The 18,649-nt window shown below is 58.1% G+C and overlaps 7 protein-coding genes across 7 annotated transcripts; 3 read left to right on the forward strand and 4 right to left on the reverse strand.

Annotated features, from left to right (window-relative positions):
* Window positions 1–23: 23 nt before the first annotated feature.
* Window positions 24–1,183, reverse strand: FA10DRAFT_265471 (hypothetical protein). The gene is made up of 2 exons (XM_025521077.1): window positions 806–1,183; window positions 24–729 (listed from the first exon to the last, which is right to left on the reverse strand). The coding sequence occupies exons 1-2, from the start codon at window positions 1,094–1,096 to the stop codon at window positions 247–249; spliced, it is 774 nt and encodes a 257-aa protein (XP_025378822.1). The 5' UTR covers window positions 1,097–1,183; the 3' UTR covers window positions 24–246.
* Window positions 1,184–1,375: 192 nt separating this feature from the next.
* Window positions 1,376–3,346, forward strand: FA10DRAFT_265473 (PLP-dependent transferase). The gene is made up of 6 exons (XM_025521078.1): window positions 1,376–1,945; window positions 2,018–2,431; window positions 2,498–2,622; window positions 2,689–2,950; window positions 3,029–3,143; window positions 3,220–3,346. Exons 1-6 carry the CDS (start codon window positions 1,473–1,475, stop codon window positions 3,247–3,249), a joined length of 1,419 nt encoding a protein of 472 aa, XP_025378823.1. The 5' UTR covers window positions 1,376–1,472; the 3' UTR covers window positions 3,250–3,346.
* A 797-nt stretch (window positions 3,347–4,143) lies between these two features.
* On the forward strand, window positions 4,144–7,829 carry FA10DRAFT_258978 (hypothetical protein; the record flags this gene model as incomplete). The annotated part of the gene is made up of 2 exons (XM_025519941.1): window positions 4,144–7,594; window positions 7,705–7,829. 2 exons carry the CDS (start codon window positions 4,144–4,146, stop codon window positions 7,827–7,829), a joined length of 3,576 nt encoding a protein of 1,191 aa, XP_025378824.1.
* A 332-nt stretch (window positions 7,830–8,161) lies between these two features.
* FA10DRAFT_71815 (glycoside hydrolase) lies at window positions 8,162–10,077 on the reverse strand. Its single transcript, XM_025525656.1, has 2 exons — window positions 9,320–10,077; window positions 8,162–9,260 (listed from the first exon to the last, which is right to left on the reverse strand). Exons 1-2 carry the CDS (start codon window positions 9,740–9,742, stop codon window positions 8,292–8,294), a joined length of 1,392 nt encoding a protein of 463 aa, XP_025378825.1. The 5' UTR covers window positions 9,743–10,077; the 3' UTR covers window positions 8,162–8,291.
* Window positions 10,078–11,384: 1,307 nt separating this feature from the next.
* On the reverse strand, window positions 11,385–12,989 carry FA10DRAFT_278398 (hypothetical protein). Its single transcript, XM_025523454.1, has 2 exons — window positions 12,243–12,989; window positions 11,385–12,183 (listed from the first exon to the last, which is right to left on the reverse strand). Exons 1-2 carry the CDS (start codon window positions 12,953–12,955, stop codon window positions 11,499–11,501), a joined length of 1,398 nt encoding a protein of 465 aa, XP_025378826.1. The 5' UTR covers window positions 12,956–12,989; the 3' UTR covers window positions 11,385–11,498.
* A 127-nt stretch (window positions 12,990–13,116) lies between these two features.
* On the forward strand, window positions 13,117–17,090 carry FA10DRAFT_265477 (hypothetical protein). The gene is made up of 3 exons (XM_025521079.1): window positions 13,117–13,213; window positions 13,282–14,434; window positions 14,501–17,090. The coding sequence occupies exons 2-3, from the start codon at window positions 13,485–13,487 to the stop codon at window positions 16,938–16,940; spliced, it is 3,390 nt and encodes a 1,129-aa protein (XP_025378827.1). The 5' UTR covers window positions 13,117–13,213; window positions 13,282–13,484; the 3' UTR covers window positions 16,941–17,090.
* A 20-nt stretch (window positions 17,091–17,110) lies between these two features.
* On the reverse strand, window positions 17,111–18,541 carry FA10DRAFT_71902 (translation initiation factor eIF3 subunit). Its single transcript, XM_025525658.1, has 6 exons — window positions 18,438–18,541; window positions 18,055–18,375; window positions 17,869–17,992; window positions 17,493–17,802; window positions 17,389–17,405; window positions 17,111–17,328 (listed from the first exon to the last, which is right to left on the reverse strand). Exons 2-6 carry the CDS (start codon window positions 18,286–18,288, stop codon window positions 17,282–17,284), a joined length of 732 nt encoding a protein of 243 aa, XP_025378828.1. The 5' UTR covers window positions 18,289–18,375; window positions 18,438–18,541; the 3' UTR covers window positions 17,111–17,281.
* Window positions 18,542–18,649: the final 108 nt, after the last annotated feature.

The raw sequence follows: 18,649 nt of genomic DNA on the forward strand, positions 1-18,649 counted from the left end.
CTCTCTCCCTCAGACACCCGTCACCGTCTTCTCTTATTCTCTTGACCTTATTCTTCTTCTCACAACATCCACTCATGTCCGGCACTTTCCAATTTTCGGCAAAGGTCTCACCTACATCCAAGCGTCATTTTCCTTCTTGTCTATTCCACAATGTGCGGGTATCTAAAGGACACCCCCCTTGCCTCTCTTGTCATGTAGTTGCGTCGAAGCACAATTGTTTGATATGTCTTTTCTCCTTTTTCTCGCTCAACAGCGCTCGAGCGTGTACAGCCAATGATAGACTGGAGGCGCGCCTGGGCCTTCGTGGGGTGCCTCGATCGGCTGGCGTTCGAGCACGGTCCAGTGCGGCGGCGGCCTCGTCGTGCCTGACCCAGCTTTTCCTCCTTCTTGATCGAATCGGGTGGAAGAGTAGGACTGGACGAACCATCGGGCGCCGGGCCGCGTGAGGGCGGCCAAGTGGCAGGCAAGTACGTCGACGGGATCCATTTCGCGGCCCTGCTGCTGCTCCAGCTCGTCGATCAAGTGGCACGACGAGGGACAAGGGCCGGACGTCGAGATGCTGTCGCTGGTGCTCTTGTCGACAATGGCGTCAAAGGGCCCGTGACGCTCTACTAGAGGGAGAAGGCTCGTTTGCACGCTCGTCCAGTCTCGCAGGTCCGCTTGCACCCATTGGGAACCTGTGTTTTGCACCTGTCCGCGGCAGACGGCCTCGATGGAGAAATCGACGTTCTGGACCGTAACACGCACACGCACAACACCGTAAAGATCAGACTCCTCGCCGACAACGGTGCCAAAGTGAACTCACGACGATGCAGTCGATGGGCCATGCACGGCGCCCATACTCGCCCTCGATCCTTTCGACGAGACCCGAGGTGCCGGGGCCAATGTGAAGGACCGTGCGCTGGGAGCAGCAGGCGTGCAGGTGCGCAAAGAGCTTGGCGGCCATGACGGCGCCGGAGCCCAGCCATTCGACGTGGGCGTGGGCTGCTGTGCCTTCGTTGGCGTATTTTGCGTCCCAGTACTCGGCACGGTCGTAGTCTGGTGCACCCTTTGTTCTGCGCCGCCGCTGCCCTTCCTCTGCCTCCTTCCACGTCATGCGGGGCAGGCTTAGAGGGCCAAGGGGAGCGAGGCAAGGGAAGCTTCCGAGGACGAGGAAGGAGCGCTACGGTATCACCGAAAGACGCCGATCGGGGCCGGACACGTGAAAAATTAAAAAATCCGACGTTCTTCTGGCGTGACTGGTCGTCAGTCATGCGTCGTCGGTCGCGAGAGTGCGGACATTGCGAACGACGAGCTTGTTTCTCATCAAAGAACGGTGAGCGTGAGAAAGGTGGCCCCATTCATTCCTTGGCTGAGACATCATCGTCCTCACTAGCAGAGAGACAGCGCATTCTTGAATGCCACTGAGGCTCTCGTCGACCCGCTTCTTTGCACGCTCTATCTCCGTCGTCTCGCCGCACAGGACATTGGCCATGTCTGCCTCCTCCCAGAAGAGCACCGCCGCCGCCAATGGCGCCAGGCCAGCCTGCCGCTTCGCCGAGCCTGCCTCGCGCATCGACTTTGAGTACAGCAAGGGCCCCGACGTCTGGTCCGTCTTCAACCCCATCAACTTTCCCACGGCCGTCAACCTGGGCCAGGGCTTCATGAACTGGGCGCCCTCGCCGTTTGTCAAGAATGCCTTTATCAAGGCGGCCGAGGAGCGCGTCGACGTCCACCACTACAGCCACCCAAAGGGGAGGCCCCGTCTGAGAAAGGCCGTGGCCGAGTACGTGGGCAAGAGCTTCCACAAGCCAGCGTCGGCCCAGGACGACGCCCCGCCGGCGCAGGGCCAGCTGCCGCAGGTGCGAAAGACGCAGGAGCCCCTCGACGTCGAGACAGAGGTCCAGATCACGGCAGGTGCCAACGGCGGCATCTACAGCGTCCTCACTGCCTTTCTCGAGGCTGGGTGAGTGGCCTGTTGCGGCTTGCGCATTTATACCCCGTCATGCCTCGAGCTCACTTTTCTTAATCATGACAGCGACGAGGTCATCTTCTTTGAGCCCTTCTTTGACCAGTACGAGGCCGAGGTCATGTACAACGGCGGTGTGCCCGTCTGTCTGCCCCTCATCCCCCCGTCGTCGTCGTCGGCGACGTCGTCATCATCGGCGAGGAACCCAAGCTCAAACGAGTGGCAGATTCCCTTTGACGAGCTGCGGGAAAAGTGCAAGAGCGGCAAGGTCAAGGTGCTCATGGTCAACACGCCCCACAACCCCGTCGGAAAGGTCTTTACGCTCCAAGAGATCCAGAAGCTTGCGGCGATCGCCATTGAGTTTGACCTCCTTGTCATCGCCGACGAGGTCTACGACTGCTTGACGTTTGATGGCCAGGAGCACCTCCGCATTGCCAGCCTCGAGGGCATGTGGGAGCGGACCATCACCGTGGGCAGCGCCGGGTGGGTGGTTCTTTTGACGATTCCCCTCTTTGTTACTCTTGCTGACGGATGTGACATCTCTCACAGCAAGACTTTCTCCTGCACTGGCTGGCGAGTCGGTTGGTGCGTGGGTGCGCCCCACCTGATCAAGGCCACGCTCGCCGCCCACGTCCGAATCGTCTTTTGCTGCAACTCCACTGGCTCCGAGGCGGGTGAGAGCTTTTGACAGGAATTGAAGTCTAAGATCGAATCATGCTGATACAGAGCCCGTTCTACAGCGGCCATTGGCCTCGAAGAAGCGCCCAACAACGGCTACTTTCCCAAGCAGATCCAAGAGTACGCAGACCGCCGCGAGATTCTCATGAAGGCCCTCGACGGGCTCGGCATGCCCTACAGCGTGCCCCACGGCGCCTACTTTATCATGGCCGACGCCTCGAGCCTGGAGCTGCCAGCGGACTTTGAGTACCCAGACTCGTTCAAGAACCAGCCTCGGGACTACAAGATGGCCTACTTTCTCGCAAAGACGTGCGACGTCGTCTGGTGAGTGTTCTCGCACCTGTTCCTGCCACGGTTTGAAGTCTTACCCTTGCCTCCTCATTTCTCTGTCCCTCACTCAAGCATTCCCGCGACGGCCTTTAGCTCAAAGAAGAATGCGCACCTGTATGAAAACTATCTCCGCTTCGCCTTTTGCAAGGACAACGAGATCGAGGAGGCTGCCAAGCGGCTCGAAAAGGTGAGAGCCCGCAGTGTCCCTCTTCTGCACCGTGCTCGCCAGAGTCCACGCCGCTGACTCGAGGTCTCAATCACAGATCCGGCCGTTCCTCAAGCAGAAGAAGTGAAGAGGGGACAGCTAGAGTAGTAGTAGTAGTAATGCGATGATGGATGATGATTCTGATTGTTGGATGAGACAGTGAGGGGTCAGATTCAAAAGAGGACGAGATTAGTCTAATACAGGAATAGAAAACAATCTCCCCCCTCCACACGTAAGCCGTGCGATCCGATGGAGAGTTATACAAAAAGGCTCCCGCGCGCGCGGGCGGGCGACTCTGACGCACATATCGCAGCTGCAGGCTAGCAGTAGTCAGCCAGGCCCGCTTGCTCGTCAGAGAGAGCGACTACTTCTCACCCCCACCCCCTGGCTCTCCCCATCCTCGATACTCTTTCGCAGGGCTTCCCTCTCACCTTGCCTGCTTTTGTCCTCCTCCGCCTCTCTTTCTCTTTCCTTTTGTGCGGATCGCCGCCCCGCCGTCCCACGCTTGCTTCCTTGGGCAAACACACACACACATTCGGCCAGTCTTTGTCGAGGCGCGCGCGAGGCTGCGGGTTAGATTGACGACTGCCCAACGACAGAGCCTCGACGGGCGTCGCGGTCGGACAGCCAGAGGAGCAAGACGGGAGGAAATCGGAGAAGAAAAGGGGGGGGATAGGAGAAACTTTTATATACTCAAGGGGAGAAGGGGGGGGAGAGGTTTGTCAGACGACTCCGACACACGCGCGCGCACGCACGCACGCGAATCGATAGAAGCTCAGCGGCCCCCCCCCCTCGTCGGGGTTCTGGACAAGCCAAGCCAAGCGTCCGCCAATAGAGGGACAAGCTGAGAGAGGAGAGAGAAGAGAAAGGAAAGGGAGGAACGAAGAGAGGCAGACGAAGACACGGAAAAAGAGAGAGAGAGAGAGAGAAAGAGAGAGACACGGAGAGGGAGACAAGGGGCGCATATACTCCCTAGCAAACCATGGCGTCGACGACTGCGCCGAACCCGTCGTCGATGGCCGCTGCTGCCAGCAGCACAAGCGGCGGCGCACCCACCATGGCGGCCCCGAGCACGGTCGGCAACGGCGCCAGCGGTCCCGCGATGGGGGGACCGGCGATGGCGACGGGCAGCGGCCAGGACTTTATCCTCTTTGACGACTGGAGCAGCAATGGCCAGCAGCAGACGCCAGGAGCAGGCCCGGGCACAAACATCGGCCGGTCCTCGGCATTTTTGGACCATCGAGGCACAGGGACAGTGGCAGGTGCTGGAGCGGGCGCAGCAGAGAGCAGAGGAGGCCAGAGAGGAATAGCAGGAGCAGGAGAGTCGCCCTTTTCGAGCCCGTCTTCGAGACCGGACGACGACTTTGGCCTCAACCATCCGCCCAACAGCGGGACCCTGGCCTCGTCGACGGCGGCGCCCAATCGCAAGAGGGCGAGGGGCCATGGGTACAGCAGCAGCTGGCAGGGCGGCAGCATCACCCAGCATGTCCAGCAGCAGAAGCAGGCCAGCAGCCGAAACAGCCTCAGTGGGGGCAGTGAGAGCGGTGGATGGAGCGGGTCGGAAACATCGCCGAGGAATCCTCCCAGCGGCTCATTTGGCCCACCGATCCACAGCCTCTCCCTTGGCGATGACGGCTCCTCTACCTCGCCGGCGTCGTCCTCTGTCAATGCGACTGCGGGCGACTTGGCCATGATGCCAAGCCTCTTTCCGACGGCGGCCGCCCCCACTTCCACGGCAATGACGGAACAGCAGCAGCATTCACAGCATTCACAGCAGCAACTACAACAGCAGCAGCTACAACAGCAGCAGCTACAACAACAACAACAACAACAACAACAACAACAACAACAACAACAACCACCGAGCTGGGCCAGCAGCTTTCAGACTCCATTGGCGCGTACACCACAGCCGCAACAGCCCTTGACGCAGCCGTCGATCGACGAGCAAGAACGGGCAAGAAGGCAGGTCCAGGCCGATTTGGCCGGTGTTGATTCGAGGGCACTCCGAGGCCCGCTGCGGGATATTCAGCAGCAGGGCGCTGCTCTGCCCCCTTCGTTGAATGAGCAGGCTGTGGCAGCCGCAGCCGCAGCAGCAGGTGCAGGTGCAGGTGCCACGCCCGTCTCGTCGACCTCGGCGGCCGGGCTGCAACCATCGGCGTTGGCCCAGCAGAATCTCCTCTTCCCCGGCCTGGGTGCTGGCAGCAACACGTCCTTCCAAGGCAGCTTCTTTCCACCCCAAAGCATCACGCCGACTGCTCTTGAAAACAACAACAACAACAACAACAACAAGCAGCAGCAGCTACCCAAGAGGCCAGGCCAGCCGCGTCGGAGAAGCGGCAGCTTCGATGCCAGCTTCCTGCCCACATCCGAAGCGCCCATGGGAGGCATTGAATTTGGACCAAACGGAGTTGGTGGGGCAGGGGCCAGCGGTGGACCCAGTGGCGGGTCCATGTACCCCGGCTGGATCGGCCAACCGACGAACAACTTCAACGCCTTTGACCTCCAAGGGCTCGACTTCAGCTCCATGTTCTTTGGCAATGGCAACAACGCCTACCTGCAGCAGCATCAGCAGCAAGGGCAAGGGCAGGGGCAAATTCAAGGGCAAGAGACGTCAAATGACCAATCGGCGGCTTTGCAGCAACAGCAACCAGGAAAGAGTGCTACCTTCAAACCGCCCATGAACCGCTTCTCCACCGAGCTGCAGCGCGCTGTCGACCGGGCCAGAGCGCAAAAGCCCGTCCGTCGGCCGCTGACGAGGGATCGGAGCGGGCTGACCATCAGTCCCCAGGAGGCCTTTTTAGACTATGACTCGGTCGAATCGGCCATGCAGGCCTCCGGGGCGGCCCCGATGCAGAGCCTCTTTGCGACCGCGCCGCATGCACTGCACGACGCCCTTGCAAGGGCTGCGCAGCAGCACCAGCAGCAGTCCGTCCCTTCGTCCATCGAGACGGCATCCAGCAAAAAGGAAGGGCAGCGCGGACTCGAGGGCACACCGAGCCTCGTCGACGATGGGAGCAGAGGCAGCACGACGAGTGCGAGCAGAGAGACGAGCACGGCGCCGAGTCCGCCGCTGCGAGCACCGTTTGACAGGACGGACACGGCGAGGCCGTCAAAGGCTCAGATGCAGAGTATGGCTGCGCAACAGAGCAAGATGGCCACACCGCCCTCTGCCGCCAAGAAGGCCGCGGACCAAGAGGCGACTTTGCGGCAATCGCACGGCGAAAAGGAGAAGAAGATGCACAAAGATGAGACGAGCGCCTCGTTGCAGAGCCAGGACAGCAGCGAGGCGTCTCCAAGCCTCTTCAGTCCCTCTGAAAGCACGGGCAGCAGCACGGACGACGAGGACGAGAAACCGTATGTCCCCCAGGACGGTGGATCCGGAGGAGCGGGTGATGGGAGCGGCGGAGGCCGTCAAGGCTGGACATCGCCGTTCCGTGCGCAGATGGGCGGAAGCTTGGCCGATGCGATGGGCGGGAGCCTCGCTTCCTCGTCCTCGTCATCTACCTCGCCGGATCCCAGGGGAGGACAGGCAATGAAGCAGGGCCATGAGCCTGGGCTGACTGGTGTTGCAGCTGGGCTTGAAGCAGCGACGACCGATGGTGGTCAGTGGGGCCACGTCACCTGGCAGCCGTGGGCCTCGAGCAGCGGCGGGCAGCCTCCTGCGCCTCACATGTCAGGCCCGCGCTTCTCTGTCGTCTCGAGCAGCTCGAGCGAGTCCGAGGACGAAGCACCAAACCGCCGCCGCAGTGGCGGCAAGACTGTGCCCGGCCAGCCTCCGTCTTCCTATCAGTCTGGAGGAGGTCAGGGTGGCAAGGTGCATCCTTCGCAGAGGATGGTTGGTGGCTACAACTACATGCCAAACAGCAACGAAAGCGGCCTCAGCATCGGTCAACATCCATCTTTGGTTCCTGAGCATCGAATCCAACAGCAGCATCAACAGCAGCAGCAACAGCAGCAGCAGCTGTTGGCAGGTCAAGGCCAGAGCAGCGATGTGCCTCTCTACTCGAACGCGGACGACAATCAGGGAAGGACCTCGATGCACCACCAGCACAAGGGCAGTGACGCCAAGAGCGACAGCCAGCAAAGCCTGGACGACAATGCGAGCCTGAGCCCCTCGATCCGAAGCTCTGCAAAGCCCGTTGTGCCTGCCATGAACGCTCCCGGGTCTGTCTCGATGGCCAAAGGACAGCAGCAGCAGCAGCAGCAGCAACAACATCATCATCAACATCATCAACACCAACCGCGAGGCTCGTTTTCCTCCTCTTCGGCGGCGTCGTCGTCGTCTGCGCTTGAGAGCGACGAGTGGGAGACGGGTGAGGACGAAGAGGACGACGATGACGACGATGCAGACTACGGGCGACCAGCGGCGGCGCCCTCGACGCGCGGAGGCGCTTCGAATCGAGTTCGAAGAGGCGGCGGTCGCAAGAGAAAAGGTGCACCGGCGCGACCGCGATCGACGAACAAAGACCTCTCGTTCAACCCACACGCCTCCTCGGGCCTTGGGTCTTCTCACCACCAGCAGACGGCGCACCATCAGCAGCAGCATCAGACGAGCGGTGCCAGCAGCAACAACAATCATTTGACGCTCTGCGACTATGTTTCGCCCCTGACGGGCGAAGTCTGCGGGGTCGGTTTCCACCGGCCGTACGATCTGGCGCGCCATCGTGAGACAATCCATGCGCGCGACGAGGCAAACCTGGTCCGCCAGGGACGCATCACGGCAGCCCAGTGCATCGTCCTGCACAAGGAAGTCGATGCGAGCAAGAGCATGGCGACGCAGGAGTGGCGCTGCGACGGCAAGAATGGATGCGGCAGCGTCTTTAGTCGAAAGGATGCCCTGCTCCGACATCGCAGGATCAGAGGTCATTGAAAGTTTTTCTTGCTACACCCTATCCCCTTTTTTCCCTTTTCCTGTATCATTTGTCTTCCTTCTCTCTCTCTCTCTATCCTCAAGACGATGCAATACCACCAATCAACAAGTAAGCAAGTTATCTCTAAAGAAAGTCGGGCGTTTCAAATTGCATCTCCTCGTACAGACAAAGCATGTAGTTGAAGTCATTAAGCTGTCGTAGCGTGTGGAAAGTATCGAAAGTCTCTGTATGTCGCGCGCGGGCGTACGTGTGCTCTCGCTCAGCAGCTTGCCAAGCCCTTCTGGTTGAGGTTGTTGGTGATGAAGCCCAGCTTGAGGCCGCGCTGGTAGTCCCAGTCGGCCGCCTGCTCCGTCTTCCAGGTCCAAAAGATCCAGCCAGAGCCAGCCTCGTAGACGCTCCGCTGCGTGTCAAACATCGACGCAAGGTAGTTCTTGTAATTGTCCGTAAAGTCGCTGCCGGTGCCCGTCTTGCCGTTGCACGAGCCGTGGTAGGAGGAGCCAGGGTAGGAGCCGTCGTAGCGAGCACCGACGCCGCGGCCGTTGAGGTACTTGGCGCAGTCGGTCGGCGCGGCAGTCCATTCGCCCACGACCGTGTAGAGGTGAGGCTGGCTCTGCGCAATCGAGCTCCGTTTCCCGCAGACCTGGTTGAGCTTGTCCTGCTTGCCGAGGCCGACGACGTTGTTGTCAAAGACGTAGTAGATGTGCGTGTCCAGGATCACCTGCTGGTAGGTGGGCGGCTGCAGCTGGTTCTGCCAGGCCGACAGGGGTTGGAAGCCGTCATGGATCATAATGGCAAAGTTGGTCTCCTGCGACCCAGAAGGGTACCGCGCGGCATAGTAGGCATTGTTGTAGTAGTCCTGGGTAAACGAGAGGGCATTGGAAGGGCCCGAAGTGGTCAGGGGCTCGTTGAGCAGCTCGATGGCCGTGACGGTGTCTGCGTCATTCTTGAACGTGTTTGCCAGCGTCTGAATGACTGCCTTGGCCCGGTTCTTGTAGTCTTCGCTCGTGAACCAGTCCGGGCTGCCCTTTCGGCCAGAGTTGTCAAAGCCATTCTGGGAATGAGGGGCGCCATGCAGGTCTACGACAACCTTGAGACCGTGGTTTCTAGCCCACCCAACGGCCGTTTGAAGGTGCGACAGCTGGCTGCCCTGGTAGTACACGCCATGGTTCTGGTCGATGGCCCAGTAGCCAATGGGAATCCGTACATGGTTGAGGCCCGCAGCGGCAATCTGAAGTGTGCCTCATCGTCAGTGCGAGGGGCAAGCAGCTAAGCTGGAGATGCACGCACCTGGGAGAAGTCGCTTTCCGAGTAGAAGGAGCTCCAGTGACTCTCGAGCCGGCTTCCAACGTCGCTGATGTACTTTCCGAACGTGTACTCGTCGATGACGCGATCATCGCCCGTGTTGTCAAAGAGCGACGGTGTAATCCAAGGCTCAGCGACAAGCCAGCCTCCGATGTTCACGCCGCGGACCTTTGTGTTGGCATAGTCAAAAGCGGGGTTTTGCCGTTTTTGTCGGAGCAGGACACGCGCATTTTGGAGCGCTCCGTCTCGCTCTTCAAAGAGATCGCCGTCGATGTCGCCTCGCTCGTCCAGAAAGAGGGTGGGACCGTCCAAGTCAAAGCCAACAGAGCGACTGCCTCGCGGAAGGGCACGGACTGCTGTGGTGCCGAGTACGACGGCAAGTGCCGTGAAACGAAAGATCCTCACCATCTTGCGAATGAGAGGAGGAGGCCGAGGGGAAAGGAGGGGGACGGCAGATTGGACACAGCCAGGTTTATACCGCCGTATACCGCCGTCGTAGAGAAAAGGGGGAGCCAAGAAGAAGGAGGAGGGGTGACGAAGGGGCTGCGAGAGGAGGAAGCGTGAGCGAAGAGGTACACAGGAGGGAGATTCGTGAGAAAAGGAGGTGGGTGTGAGAAAGCTTGGACTTGGCTATGATATAAAGCGCCTAAACCGTCCACGTCTCTTGCTCCGGCACTACCGTAGCTTGGAGCTCGTTAGATGGGACAAAGGGCAATCAAGCAGCTGCAGGCGGCAAGAGGGCCCGTGCCAACCAGTAGCAGGCTGGTTCGGGTCCAGTGAGCTAAATTGATGGGTTAGAATCGTTGTCTTGCCGTTCCATCACTAGGATGCCGAAGACATATAGCAAATTAGACTTCTTTTTTTAGTCTCCTTTGCATCGGTGCTGCGTTCGAAGAGTCCTGGCCGAGCCTAAGCAGAATGCTAGACGCTAGGCTCGGCGGGGAGAGAAAACCAAAAATAAAAAGCGCCGACTCGTCGACGGGCATTCTCCTACTGGCAGCAGAGGCCACGAGGTGGGCAGTCCCACATGCATGCATCCTGTGCGCAGAAGGCCCATGGAAAACAAGAAATAAAGCCTTGGCCTCCCCACTTCTCTCTGCCTTGAGTTGTGCTGCCCCTTTAGCCCATTACCCCATTACGAGGAGATTGACCAGCGTGATGGGGCTCCTGTCCGCAATGAAAGTAGGAGGTGCAGCTCCCGCGCTCATCTCGGATGTGGAGTGCTAGAAAGCCAAGAGTTGGCATCTACCCCGCTCACAACCCAGCGGCTCAAATGAGATCCGACTCTGCATGTTGCGCGGGAGCCTCCTCGAGTCCATGCCATTTCACCCGCACCCCGCATCTCTCCTCTTGTCGCGGCCTTCTCTATCACGCACAACTCCGCATCGCTCCCTTGCATACGGATCTTTCTCGTTATCGTTGCTGCTGCTGTGACTGGCCCGACGCCGAAGAATCAAGCCCAGAGCGAGACCTCGTCGGACCACCAAAGGAAGCGGGTCGAAGATGCGCTACTCACATGAGAAAGCCAGTGCAGTTCAACAAGGGACCCGAGCGAACGATGTGTGTTGTTCCGTCCTCCTCGGCGCCGAGAAGCTAAGGGTATGTTTGCCGAAGACTACTTCCACCCGCGTTACCGCCTGTGTAAACGAGGAGGATTGTACTCACCGTAGCTTAAATCGCCTTTTACTTTGGCGTTAATGGGTCGTGAGAGCGCCAATTTCTCGTTTGATCGTACGTAAAAGGATCAGTCCCGCTGATCCGCTAAAGGTGTGAGAAGAAGATGAAGCCGCGCTGCTGGATACCTGTCCAGTAGTCGCCACGAAAGAAGAAGAGGTGCTCGAGATGGTGCCAGGAGTCAGGAAACCGAATCATCTTTTCAATCATTAACAGGGACACGCAGTCGTATCTGAAACGCCAAGGACAGCATGGAGGGTATAGATGTTGACTGGTGCGCGTTTCCAATGGGCCATATCTTTTTTTTTTTTTTTTGGTCTTCCATCACACGTCACCGTCACTCAGGCACAGACTTCACCCGACCTTCTCCTTTGAGCTTACCAGACCCCGGCGTTCTAAATGTATGCTAATGTACAAATTGTTCTTCACTTCTGGTTGTTATTTCATGCCAGGTCATTAGCATGTTGGCTCTGGGCAAGAGGATCGTGGTTTACACGCTCACCAGTTCCTCTCGACGGCGGATCGAGCACACTGCCCTAAATGCCGCTCCCGCCAGGCGCTTCTGCAAAGGCTCCACCTCCCTCCTCACCTTTGCCGGCCCAGCGAGGTCCAGCTCGAGGTATTCTGCAACAAACGCTCGCATGATCATGGCCCAGGCGTGCATCGTGGGGTAGTCGAGTGCAGAAGCGTCGTCGCTCATCTTGTGCCACACCGCAGGGAAAGGGGTGGGTATGAGGTGAAGGATCGGCACGCCATTGGCGAGAAACGGCAAATGGTCGTCTTCTATGCCTCCCCATGTCTGATCTTGCGATGGAAAAAATGAGAGCTGCCGCTCGACGCCGGCTCCCTGCAACTTCTCGCTGTGATCGGCGCGCGCGTAGTCGGGATGGAAAGGCGGCAGATCGAGCTGCTGCTCCATCGACCTTGGAAAGAGGGCTTTGGAGGCAGCCAGGCGTGACTCAATATGTCGCAGCTCGTCGTGCATCCAAGTCGTGCTTCCAAAGTAGTTTGGTACACGGGGGTTGGGGGCACCGAGCAGGTCGAGCAGGACCATGTGGTCAATCGAGTCGATGTTTCGAATGACGTGGTAGCTAGAGGCATATCGTCGCTTGGCCAGGAGCTTTTGTGGCATCACAGGTGTGAAGAAGCTTTTTGCCCACGATGCTGCCAGTGCTCTGGAAGACATTATTCATTAGCTGGCAATATCTTCGCTCAAGTCGTTTCGACCACTCACTTGCTACCGTAAATGCTATCAGTGTGCGTCCAGGTGCGGTACGCCTCCTCACCATCGAAGAAGATGAGCTGCAGCGTCGCTTCCTCACTTCGTTTGGCCCCAGATTCCTGTCCATTTTTCAAGCTCTCGTGCCGTCTTTCCAGCGCCTCGGTCAAGGAAAGGGCCGTGTCGATCATGATAGCGCACGGTGCGGCGCTGTCAGTCGCTCCGATGAAACCTGTGGGTGTGATTTTGGAGTCATGATGGCATGCAAGCATCAACTTTCTGGGTGCACCAGGGTTGTGCGTAATGATGATGTTGGTCATCTCTTGATCGCCATCGGGCGTCTTTGCCGTGAATTTGTGCTCCTCGATGGTCCACTTCGTGTTCTTCTTGAATGGCTGTACGATGCGATCTCGTACCTTTGCATTGTTGCTGCTGCCCGGGATGCGGGGGATGAGAATGTCCGAGAGCAGCGACCCCTTTTGTCGATGGTCGATGATGGGGCGAGGATCGAGAAGCGAAGGAATGAGTGAAAGCGACTGGTCCGATAGGTGAGCATAGTCGCGCTCGTGCATTCTAGGGAGACTGTCCTCGCTCCTCGGCATCCATTGCGGCGACTCTACGGCATAGGTACTTGCCGAGAGTTGAAGCGCAAAAACAAGGACGAGAGAGCTCAGCAGGAGAGCCAAGGAGCACTTGCTGACACCATTGAGCAACTTGCGCATCGTCATTGCAAGGTCGGTGTCATCGTCTGGGGGTAGGGTGGGAAGGAAGCGTGAACCTGAGCCAGCGACCTGGCCCAAAATCTAAATGGGACAGCCGCACGTGAAGAAACGCCGCGTCGCGAGAATCTCTAAACTAGGCAAGGCTCGTTCGCCCTTCGCAACACTAGCAAAAAGGGTCGAGCCGAGCGTGGATCCTCGCCTCTGACAAGCTCCGCCATCTTCCTCTTCTTGTCTTGCGCTGCGCAAAGACATTTGGACAAAAGGGTGAGCGATCAGTCTACCTTTCCAAATGGGCTTCTTGTTCAGAGACTGACTAGGACGGAGCAAAGCAGCGCCAACGCCAAGTGACCAAGTGATCGCTTAAAGGTCATCGCAGGCATATAGTGGCCATTGGGTGACCTCATCGCCCTTGCCATCGCCCCGGGCCTGCAAACGCGCCTGTCTATGCGATCGAGCCCAGGCGTCAGCTATACACACTCCCTGGACTTGGCTGAGAGAAGGCTGCAGCCTTGACTCGACTTGCCGCGTCGCCGATATGCATCCCGGAGGACAACAAGACGTGTCGTCGGTAAGGTCTGGCTCTGACGCGTTCGGATCTTCTCCCTTTCGAGTAGAAGCTGCTGCAGTGTCGGAAGTCAACACACATCGGCAGGAGGACGGGCTGGCTCGGATTGTCAGTGAGCGCCAGCAGCAGCAGCAGCAGCAGCAGCCACAGCCGCCTCAACAACTCCCTCGTCACCACCATCGGTCTCCTCCTCAGGCCGACGGAGCAGGCACGCAGTCGCAACGCTCCGATGACAGTTTTTCTGCCTACCTGCATCAGCCCCAATCGAGCTCGCCAGCCAGCAGCCAGCACAAGGAGCAACGTACCAATTCCAGGGAGCTCTCATCTCCCCTTGTGGCGCCTAGGGACGCCAGTGTGCTGCAAACGCCAGTTGCCAGCCATGTCGAGCGCGATCACGCGCGTCCAGCACTGCATGGACCGGGGCAGCATCAGCTCCATACGCCCTCCCACTCAATGGCAGACCCATGGCGACGCGAACAAGAAGTCAGCAACGCGTCGCGACCGCTTGTGAGCTACGAAAATGACGACGACGACGCGCCCCACGGTTGGGGTGCAGTGCTGGCCTCAAGAAAAACGAGCCAGAAGACAGCGACACTCGAGTTAGATCCTCGACACGCGTCTCCACCGATCCTGAGCGAGCATGGTGACAATTGGGAAGATGTCAAGGAGGACGAGGACGAGCTGGTCGATGACGACGACGATCGGAGCCAGGAGGCAGGCCAGGAACATGCAGGCGACATGAGCACGAGCTTCGCTACGAGCAGCATCGATGTCGATGACTCTGTCGCGGGCGGGAAGAAGCGACGGAGAAGAATGAACAAGCAAGAGACGAGCCAGCTGGCTTCCGTCTTTGCCCAGACACAGTTTCCTGACGCAGACACCCGACAGCAATTAGCTGCGAAGCTGAATATGAGCGTTAGGTGAGCTCTAATGTTTCGGCAGAGACTGGAGAAAGATTCTTTTCACTCATATGACGTCGAACACAGATCGGTTTCTATCTGGTTCCAAAATAAGCGCCAGGCAGTCAAGAAGAGGGCGTCAAGGTTTGGCGGGGTAGAGGGCATCAGAGGCGCCACCGTCGTTGCCAAGCGCTATGAGAGCGAAGAGCCCGAACTTCGTGAAGTTTCTTCCTTTAGAAGATGGCCCAGTCTGGACGACTTTGCCGGCAAGTCGAACCCCGATGCCGATAGTCATCGTGAAGGATCTCAGTCGCCTCGTGCTTCGCCACAGCGAGAGGCGCCGAGCCGGCCTCTACCGCTCTTGGACGCCTTTCAGGCCCGGACAGGTCACAAGCTCAGTCGCATTGCATCGATGCCTGCCATGGCCAAACTCGTTGGCAGTCATTTCTGTGCTGACGGAGCCGCGTCTGGTCCTGGCCAATCCCCCGAAGCAGTGACGTCCACCCCACGGAAGGACCTGCGAGACTTAATCCTTGGTCGCCCGAGAAGCGGGAACAGCGCATCACTGCAGCGTTCGATGGGTATGCACCATCGCCCTACTCTACACCGCAGTGCCAGTGCCTCTGTGCTGCGGCCTGTCGCCAATCAATCTTTAATGGAAGCTTGTGAGGATAGCTCGGGGAACTGTCGAGTCAATGGCCGGCCGAGGACCAACAGCGAGGTCGCCCTGCGGACGGGCTCCGATGGCCAAGCCACACTTCTCATCGATGCGGAGCCTGCGATGACTGACGCCAAAGAAGCGACGCTGGCTAGTGCGACATCAGCAGTCGATAAGAGACTTGCCAGACTGCGCATGCCTTCATCTTTGGCGGAAGCCCTTCGTCGACATGGCCTCACCTCCATCTCGTTGGGTGACAAAGCAGATGAGGATCAAGCCAAACGCAAAGAGGCGGCGATGTGGCAGCGAATGGAGAGCAGCAGCAGCAGCGCCATGTCGGGCAGCGATGGTGTCCACAATGAGGAAGATAACCTGGGACAAACGGAGGCCCGTGCACCTCGAGTCGACGAAGAGGATGAAGAGACAACGCTGCGCATCATTGCCAACAGGCGAGCTGCAAAGCTCAAAGCCAAGATGGAGCAGCACCAGGGCAATAAAGAGAGTTGGATCACCGATGCTCGCGTGGCCTTGGGCTTGGCCAAGCCGTGTCGACAAGATCAGCGCAACGTCTTGAAGCAACGCTCGCGCAAGATGGTGTTGCCGTCTTTCAGGAAGTCCGCCTCGCAATCTCGCGGATACAGGAGCATGGACAACTCTCTGATTCAGTCTTCTCATTTGCCGACCCTCGACATGGCAGCCAACCGCGACAGGGCGCTTGCTCGCTCTCCATCCTGGGGCAGCGTCGTGGAGAGTCGTCTGACCGAACGCAAGGCGATTCCGTCGAAGGCGCAGGATCGCAAAACAAACAGGTACCAGCATGTCAGGGCCGCCAGTTCACCTCAGCAGCATGCTCTGCAGAACGCAAGGCTCGACGGGAAGCAGCAGAAGGATGCGGGAAAAGCTCGATTATACGGTATCCCGGACGATCGGCGCCATGCGATGGGAGCCCTCTCGGGCAACAGCCTGGCCCGCTCCACGTCGCTGTCGCGGATGAACGAACAGCAGGCTTTACGGTTGACGGGTACGTACACAAGGTCGCTCTCTTCCACTGCCTCGCTGTATCAACCCCAGCAAGCACCTTCGTCGGAGAGACGACCTGGCGCCCTTGGAGCACCCCGGCCTTCCTCCTTCTTATACCCTGGCCGCTCCGAGATCTTCCACTCCACACCACCTCTTTCGATGCGCTACTCCCACAGTCGGGGTGACGCCAATGCGAACGCAGCAACCGCGCCACTTGGCTTTGCAAGGTCTCAGAGTTCGGTCTTTGGCGTGCTCAGAAATTCCTACGCAAACAGCCAACCGTCTCGCTTCGGAGCATTACCCGCACACACGACCGCACAAGAGCCTCGCTTCGGTCTCGCAGCAGACGACGCCGAGGTAGAGGATGCTGAGAACATCCCGAGCCTGAACTCGTCGCAGAGGTCTGACGGAAGTGATGACTGGACGGATCGGTGGACGGCCGAGCGCAGCCCCGATAAGGCTGCACCATTGACCTCGCTAACGACCGGACGTACGAGCCTTGGTGCTGGTCAGCTCGCTGTAGCCGGACATAGCCCAGGCAAGCACGATGACTCGGGCTTCTTTGGTTCAGATGAGGAGGAAGAGGGAAGTCTGCGCCGCTCATTCAACAGCAAGAAGAGACTATCTTCCCCTTCGTCGACGTCTTCCCCACCCCTCTTTGCCACTTCTTCGCCCGGTAAGAAGAGAAAGAACGCGAAAAACAGCAGTGACAGGAAAGCGCTTGGATCGGCTACTTCGAGGACCAACTCTGCAAAGTCATCGCCTTCCAAGGCCGCTCATCATTCCTCGGATCGAGATCGACTGGCGGCAGAGATGCTTCTCGACCTCGGTAGCCAGTCTCAGTCTTAGGATAAGCACCGTAGCCTCATTAACTTATTTATAACCCTCGCCCTTTGAATTCCTTTGTCCCCTTTCCATCAATTTCCTGTCCCTTCCACTGTTGGTGATGTTACAGCTAGGTACCACGAGAGGACAAGCAATTATTTTGTTGTGAAGGAAGGAGCCATTCTAGCCTGAGATCTCTCGGTCACTTGAAAGTAACGTAACTGTGAGAAGCTCTCACTTTCTCATGAAGAAAAGAGAGGCGCACATTGAAGGTGACTTTGCTGCTCGTTGCATTATTCCCGAGGGACTGACTCTAAGTGAGGGCGCTGAACAGCGAAGGAGAGAAGGGGGAGGGGGGACAAATTCTACATAAAATCGAGATCGTCGCCATCGTCGAGGGCTTCGTCGCCGTCTATGAAGAGGAAGTACATCAGCGACTATCGAGGCAGAAGAACGAACAGTTTGCACTCACACGCCCTGGTGTCGATGCTGCAAAGTTGGTAGTGATCGCAAAGCAAGGCGATTTTTTCGTCAGGGATGAGTCTGTGAATGCAGGCTCCTGGCAAGGCGACTCACTTGTTCTTTGCACTGGCCGTTCCGACTTGCTTTGGCTTTTCTGCCTTCTTCTTTCCCCCGCTCGCCTTCTTTTCCTTCTCGACCTTTCCCTTCTTCTCGCCTAGCTCTCTCCAGCGCGAACTCATGAGCCTACAGTCGACGTCGCGCAAAGGCTCCGAGACGACGTTGCACAGCGCCGGGACAAAGTGCTTGTCAAATCCAGGCCGGGAGCTCTGAGATTTCAGCAGCTGGTTCCAAAGCTGTTGGGCGTATGACTCCCAGTCCTCCTTGCTGCTTGGTTTCATTGATCTGAGCGAGGCAACGCTCTCATCTGCAGGATTCTACGCTCAGCGATCTTGATTTGATCTCATGGTAAGATGCTTAATATGAGCCTCACCATTAGAAATCTTGCTCGTTCCCAGGAGGTTTGCAGCATTCTCAACGTCAGCCTTGATCTGCGCCTCCTTCTCCCTTCTTTTCCGCTCGAGTGGGTCTTCGTCTTCGTCCTCGTCCTCTTCAGACTGTAAGTACAAGAGTCAATGACAAGAGCCTCTTCAGGGGTGCGCAGGTCGGGCAAACTTACATCGAGACCGAGCTCAGCGCGTCGACGCTCCTCCTCCTCCTTTTCCTTGATCTTTTGCTTGACCGACGTCTTCTTCTTGATTGGGTTCAGGTGCGACACGTCGGGCTTCGCCGGCGCCACTTCTTCCTCCTCCCAGTCGTCCTGTTGCACGAAGAGGGTGTGAGGCTCTCTCGTGCATCGCTGCTTGAGATGTACGGAGCACACATACCTGAATCTCCTCCTCGACATCTTCATCTTCGAACTTTCGTCGTCCAAATGCGGGTTTGGGAGGAGCAACCTTGGGCGCAGGCGCCGAAGGAGCGCCTTCGTCCGAGTCTGCGTCTGTTGCACGTCTCAGAACCACTTTTGGACGCCCTTTTACTCTCAAGGGAAGCAAGACTCACCCCAATCGCTCATTATGTAATGTGTATCTATGCGTTTGCGTGAGAGGTAAGCAAGGGAGCAGGTGAGATGATAAAGTCGAAGACCGATGTTGCCGTCACCAAGGAGGAAAAAAAAAGGAAGGACGCGAATGACTTTGATGACTAAGCAGTGAGCTCTAAACCGTCGAAGGCCCTGTCCTCGAAAGCCGAGCGGCGCTGGATGACGGCGCTGG

Source organism: Acaromyces ingoldii, assembly GCF_003144295.1.
Source record: "Acaromyces ingoldii strain MCA 4198 unplaced genomic scaffold FA10scaffold_2, whole genome shotgun sequence".
Classification (NCBI taxonomy): domain Eukaryota; kingdom Fungi; phylum Basidiomycota; class Exobasidiomycetes; order Exobasidiales; family Cryptobasidiaceae; genus Acaromyces; species Acaromyces ingoldii.